Genomic DNA, 6,000 nt, shown 5'->3' on the forward strand with positions numbered 1-6,000 from the left:
GACACGCACTGCAGACCCTTCCCCCGCTCCGCCGCCGTTCCGTGCCTGATCTATGGCTCAGCCCCACGCGGAGCACAGGCCACGTCTGACACACGAGTGAGCAGCAGCTCACACCCGCAGAGCCCAGGGCCAGAGGGCTGCGGGCCGCTCCTCCCGCACTGCTGCCCTGTCACCGACCACGGCCGCGACTGTCCCAGCCCCGCCGCCTCCTCAGGACACAGGCTCTGGGCTCCGGCCTGCCGGCGGGCAAGCAGAGGGGCAGCCGGGCCGCGGCCCTGCCCCGCCTCAGCCCCGCGGCCTAGCGGCGCCCCGCGGCCTCCTCCCACCCGCCCCCGGCCCGCCGGCCGGCGCCTCACCTGCCGGACCCGGTGCAGAGCGTCCACGAAACCCTCGGGCTTGATCCCCACGGGCGCCGCGCTCTGGCTCTGCCCCTGCGCCAGCTCCGCCATGGCCCGCGCCCGTCCCGCCGCTCCGCCCGGGGCCCGCGCCCGGAAAGGGAAAGAGCCCCCCGCTTCCGCCGGAAGTGTCCCGCAGGGGCGGGGCCAGGGGGCTCGCGCCGTGGGGCGGGGCCGGTCGCGCGCCGCGGGTGGGGCTGGGGCGAGGGGCGGGGCGAGATCAGGCCACGCCCACCGGGACCCCTCGGGGACACCGCCGGGAACGGCAGCGCTGCTGTGCCGGACCGTGCCGGGCTCCTGCCAGCCCCTCCCGCCGGCCCAGCCCAGCCCCGCCCCGCCTGGCACATCCCAGTCCTGACCGTGCTAGCGTGTCCCCGCCGGTTCCATCCCATCCCTGCCTGTTCCATCCCATCCCTGCCTGTTCCATCCCATCCCTGCCTGTCCCATCCCATCCCTGCCTGTTCCGTCCCATCCCAGCCTGTTCCATCCCATCCCTGCCTGTCCCATCCCATCCCTGCCTGTTCCATCCCATCCCCGCCGGTTCCATCCCATCCCTGCCTATTCCATCCCATCCCTGCCTGTTCCATCCCATCCCTGCCTGTTCCATCCCATTGCTGCCTGTGGCCATCCTCTACTTGCTCACACAATCCTGTCCTGTGTCTGCCATCCCTTCCTGCCCCTGCCATCCCACTCCTGCCATCCTGGGCCATCCCATGGAGCCCCCAAGTCTGCTCCAGCCCCCAGTCACATCACTCCTGCCTCAGTAAAGCAGCAGAAGACTGAGATGACGCAAGGACCAGTTAGTCAAGGATTAATGCAAAGAACATGCAAAGCTTGTTCCTTGAGCAGGGCTCTGCACAACCCTTCCTGCTGCTTTTGGTGAGTGTCATTTTGGGGTGATACCTCCCAAAATGCACCCTGCACCCTGCTCCTGGGTTGGCTGTGTTCACACACTGAGCCTGGAATAGTCCAAGGTTCACTGACCTCAGACCCCATTTCCCAAAGCTCTGAGTGTGAAATTCAAAACCCAAGCAATGTTCTACGTAGCTCTGTGTTCCTCCTCAGCTAGTTCTTGCTCTTTCCAGCTCTGTGCATCTCATTTGTGCCTACATGAGTAGGCAGGAATTGCTGAGGCTGATGGAATTGTCTGGTGGCTTTCCAAGAGCAGGGAACACACTTCTTCACTGGGCTGCAGAGCCTGCTGCCATCACCTCTGTTACACCAGTGGGCTGGCTGGTCTCCAGCCTCTCCTCCTTTCAGAAGCTGGGATCATTTTCTGAAGAAAACATCCTTTTGTTTTAGGAAAAGAGACCACAGCCCATGGGGGAAAGATTTTAACCACAGAATCAGACTGGGTTGTGTTGGGGGGACCTGAAAGCACATCTGTTTCCAGCTCCCCACCTTGGGCAGGGACACCTTCCACTACACCAGGTTGTTCAGAGCTCCATCCAGCCTGGCCTGGAGCACCTCATCACCTGAGATGGTCTGAATGACCACAGCCATCCCATCATCTTCCAGCCATGGTGGAGGCAACTGCTCCAGCCATACCCAGGGCTTTGCTTCTTTCTCTCTTGCAAACAGACCAGACTTTGGATTCAGGGAATTTTTCCCTCCTAACGCTGGCTGGGAAGACCCAATGAGCTCAGCACCAACCTCTCCACAGCTGCCAGGTTCTGGATCTGGGAATCACCCCAACTGCCCCACGTGGCTCTCAGGGGTGCCCTGTTCTGAGCAGGATTCACCCCCTGACCCTCCAGCTAATGTGAATCCCAAAGTGGCTGCAAAGGTGACCAAACCTGAAGCCTAAAGCCACCATCACTGGGACACCTGCAGGAAGAAGCTGAACCTTCCCTACCAGACCCAGCATGGTGCCTGGGGCTGTGACAGCTGAATTTTGGCAGCCTGGCAAGAGATGGATGAGCCTCCTTGGCACTGAGCAGGACCAGGGCTGAGGGACCAGGCTGCTGGGAGGGTGACAGCCAGCCCTGGTGCCAGAGCCAGCGAGAAGAAGACACCAGGCAGCGATCGAAGAGAGGGAAATTACAGGCCTTAAACACTTCCAGAAACAAATTTCTGATGTAAATCTTCCTTTTGAGGAATAAAAAAAAAAAAAAAAAAAAAAAGGCAAGAGAGTGATTCTCCATCTCCATCCCCCAGCTCCCCCCACCCGAGGCACACACACACCTTCCCATCCACACGCACTGAAATTAGTTGTGACAGCTGAAATTCTCTGCTCGTCGGACGCTGTTTGACAGGGTACTTAAAAAAGGAGGAGGGAAGGGAAAAAAAAAAAAGGAGGAGAAGAAGAAAAGGGAAAGTGGTTTGGTGTCGCACGGGGGAGGCGGAGGGGGGTGATGTGGTGGGGGGTTTCGAGTGATACAAGACGCATAATTCAGGCTTCTTGGATTGCAAAAGCTCCTCTTACCTAAAGGGCCTGCTGCCTTTATTTTTATCCAAATGGCTCAATTACTGCAAAGCCCCACAGAGAAAATTATGGATGTTTGCCTCTATTTTTCTCCCCTTGTCTCGACAACTGTAGATATTTTGTTTTCCTTCTTTCCGTCTCTTTTTTTTTTTTTTTTCTTTTTTTTTCCCCCTTTTGGTGGTGCTTGTGGGGGGTAGAAGGTGGCTGGGGATGAGGATGGGGTATGGTGGGGAGTTGTGAGGGAGCTGGGGTGAGGGGTGGGGTGCTGGCATGTGGTGGCTCTGCCACCATCACACACCTGGGTCTTCTCTCCTCCTCCCCTGTGCCACCTCACACCTTTGGCTCCTCGTGTCCCCTTCGTCCCCACATCCCCCACTCTTCTCCCTTCCTCCAGCCCTCTCTCCTTCTCTTCTCCCCCACCTCCCTCCTCTCCTTCCCCCCACTCTCCTCCCCACCACCCCCTCCCTGTGGCTCTCAAAGCCACCATAATAGCAGCTTGTTTGGCACTTCACTTGGTCTCAATGAGAAAATTCCCCTCTCTCCCTCTTTTTGCCTTCGTTATTTCCAAACCCTGCAATAGCTCCTTTGCTCAGGGCTGCGGGAAGTGCCCATTTTTCAACATTTTTCTTTGGCTTATGTTTGTCATCCTCTGAATTACCACACCAGGGAGTCCAGTCAGCCCGACACAGGGCCCTGCTATTCATGCCTCTTCTGCTCCTTGAGATCATGTAGGGAGAAATTAGTTATTTATTTCGAGCACCACTGCAATGCACTTCCCCACACAAGTGTTTGTTTTGATCCCCTGCTGGAAAAGGAGCTCCACGGGGAGTGACAACACAGCAGCAGTGCTGGGTCTGGTGGGAGATGTGGAGATTCTCCCTCCAGAAGAAGGGAAGGGTGTGGGAAGACCCAGGATTCCTGGGAAAGCTGTGAACATGGAGACCCCCAGCATGGTCCTCACCATGCTGAGCTGCTTCTCTGCAGGTCCTGAGAGTTTCCAGCTGATCTTGTCCCATCAGGAAACCTGTCTGTGCATGGTTTTATCTCAGACACACCACGGGGAGAAGGATCTGAGGCCATGACTGTACCAGGCACGGTGGCCCAGGAGTCTTTGCCAAAGGCTGAAAGATTGGGCAGATTTTGTGGCTAGGGGATGAAACCCTGCTCTGATACAGCCCACAGCCACTGGACATGGCTCCCAGCTGCTGTCCTCCCCACCCTACCCCTCTTGACAGAGTGGCACCAGCAGCAAGGGCAGCAGAGATGGAGAAACATTCCTAGCTCAGAGATAGCCCCAGACGATGGGAGGTGGGAAGGACACTGCCTGTCCTTGGAGACTGTGATCCACCTCCCTCCTCCCTGTGCCAAGGTCAGGAGCCAGTGTGTCCCATGGCAGCAGCACTGTCACAGACCAGGCTGGCATCACTGTGGCTTCACAGCCAGGATGCTGCCAATGCTCCTGAGCCCTTCTCCCTGTGGAGATGCCACAGCCAGGCACAGGCAGCACCAGCACTGGCACTGGCACCAGCAGGCTGCAGGGAAAGGGCCCAGGGAACTGCAGCTTTAAAGAAAGAAGAGGAGCAGCAGGGGGAACAAAATGCAAAATTGGCCCAGTGGGTAGACCTGCTATTTAAGTGCAGTCGAGAAAGGAGCGGGAGGAATTACAGGAGAAATGATAGTGCCCTGACAGCTGCCATTTCCCACCGCCAGTCTCCCCTAATGGAGTCCTAATGTAGTGGTGGGCTCTTCGCTGACAGCCCAGCCCGAGACAGGGCTCGTCTTTGTGCTGGTGACAGATGGGACAGTCCGGCAACAAACCTGTAATCCTCTGATTTCTGCCGCCGCTGGCTCGGCTTAACCCCTTCCTCCCCCTGCACCCGCTCGCTGCCCAGGTGTGTGGCTGGTGTGGGGTCTGACCTGCCCGCAGGGTCCCCCATGGCCCCGCGGTGGTGTCCGGGTCTGGGAGCAAAGCAAGGGAACGGGAATGAGAACAGGAATAGGAAAGGGAATGGCAGGCAGTTGCCTGCGGCTCCCTCCCCATCTCTTGGCTGTCGCCGGGCATCGTGACAGAGGCTCATCCTGGTCACCGAGCCGGAGCAGACGGCAGCACGACTCCCTGTGGGTCCCTCAGACTCTGCTGTGTCCCTTTCCCTGTGCCACTGTGCCCCTGTGACAGTGAACTGCGCAGGTGAGCGCTGGCAGGTGTGCTCGGTGCCCGCCGGGAGGGCTCTGGGCTGCCTGCCCAGCACAGCACCCACCGGGACCTTCCCACTCTCTGGCACTGGTTCTGAACCTCCTCGCCTGCCTCAAATTAGCCCCAAACCAGGCTGTGATTAGGTAGTTCTAAGATAAAAGGTGTGACAACTCCCCCCGCCCCCAAACCAGGCTGCTGGGGCTGCACGCAGCTCCTGTCCTGCTCCCCGGGGTGCCGGGGGTGGCAGCAGGAAAAGCTGTCCGAGTTTTTCTGAAGAAAAACAAATGCAGAGACTTAATGCACTTGCCTGTCTGCTGGGGGGCAAGACTGGTCCTCTGGGGTGCAGAGGGGAAGATCAACCACCCTCTGGGCTCTTTTCCCATATCCCGAAGGATTCCTGGGGAGGGATTTTTGGATGCTTCTCCGTGGGGCAAAGGTCCAAACCTCTCTGCCTCCTTTCCAGCATGAAGCACCTCTCACTTACACACTACCTGCACTCCAACAGGCACGGGGTCTCCATTCCCTCTGGTGAAACCTACTGGCAGCCCTTTAAGCTGCCGGGGGGGCTCTCTCTCATCAGCATGGGCCAGTCAGCTCTTCAGCCACAGAGCCATCAGCCCAGGATCACAGCCACCGAGCTAAAAGTCGCCTGGCAGGGTGGCACACATCTCATTCCCCCCCAGGCTCCCATTCCACAGCAGCTGCCTGGTGCCTTCCAGCCTGCTTTCCTTCCCAGGAAGGAATTAGGTAGGACAGAGCCCAGGCAGCTCTGCTGGGTCCATCTGCTCATCCTTGCTGCTGCCAAGTGAGGGCTGAGGCAGAGACTCACTCCTGGCTCTGTGACCATCCTCTCCAGCTGATCCACACCTACCCAAGGCTGCGGGGAATAGAAACATCCCATATCCCTGCCCCACCACACCCTGTAGAGCAGCTGAGACCCCCAGGGCCGATCCTGGTGGATGCTGAGGGTTCCCATCACCCTTGGG

General features: G+C 58.6%; 1 protein-coding gene across 5 annotated transcripts in view; it reads right to left on the reverse strand.

The window, feature by feature from the left end:
• FUBP3 (far upstream element binding protein 3) overlaps nucleotides 1-515 on the reverse strand; it is a 38,830-nt gene extending 38,315 nt beyond the window's left edge. For all 5 annotated transcript variants that reach the window (XM_085077006.1, XM_085077005.1, XM_085077004.1 and 2 more), the window contains exon 1: nucleotides 357-515. In XM_085077006.1, the coding sequence (XP_084933132.1) occupies nucleotides 357-449 (93 nt within the window). In that variant the 5' untranslated portion in view covers nucleotides 450-515. The remainder of the gene's footprint in view (nucleotides 1-356) is intronic.
• Nucleotides 516-6,000: the final 5,485 nt, after the last annotated feature.

The sequence above is a fragment of the Lichenostomus cassidix genome, chromosome 17 (assembly GCF_008360975.1).
Source record: "Lichenostomus cassidix isolate B80296 chromosome 17, HeHo_3.0, whole genome shotgun sequence".
Classification (NCBI taxonomy): domain Eukaryota; kingdom Metazoa; phylum Chordata; class Aves; order Passeriformes; family Meliphagidae; genus Lichenostomus; species Lichenostomus cassidix.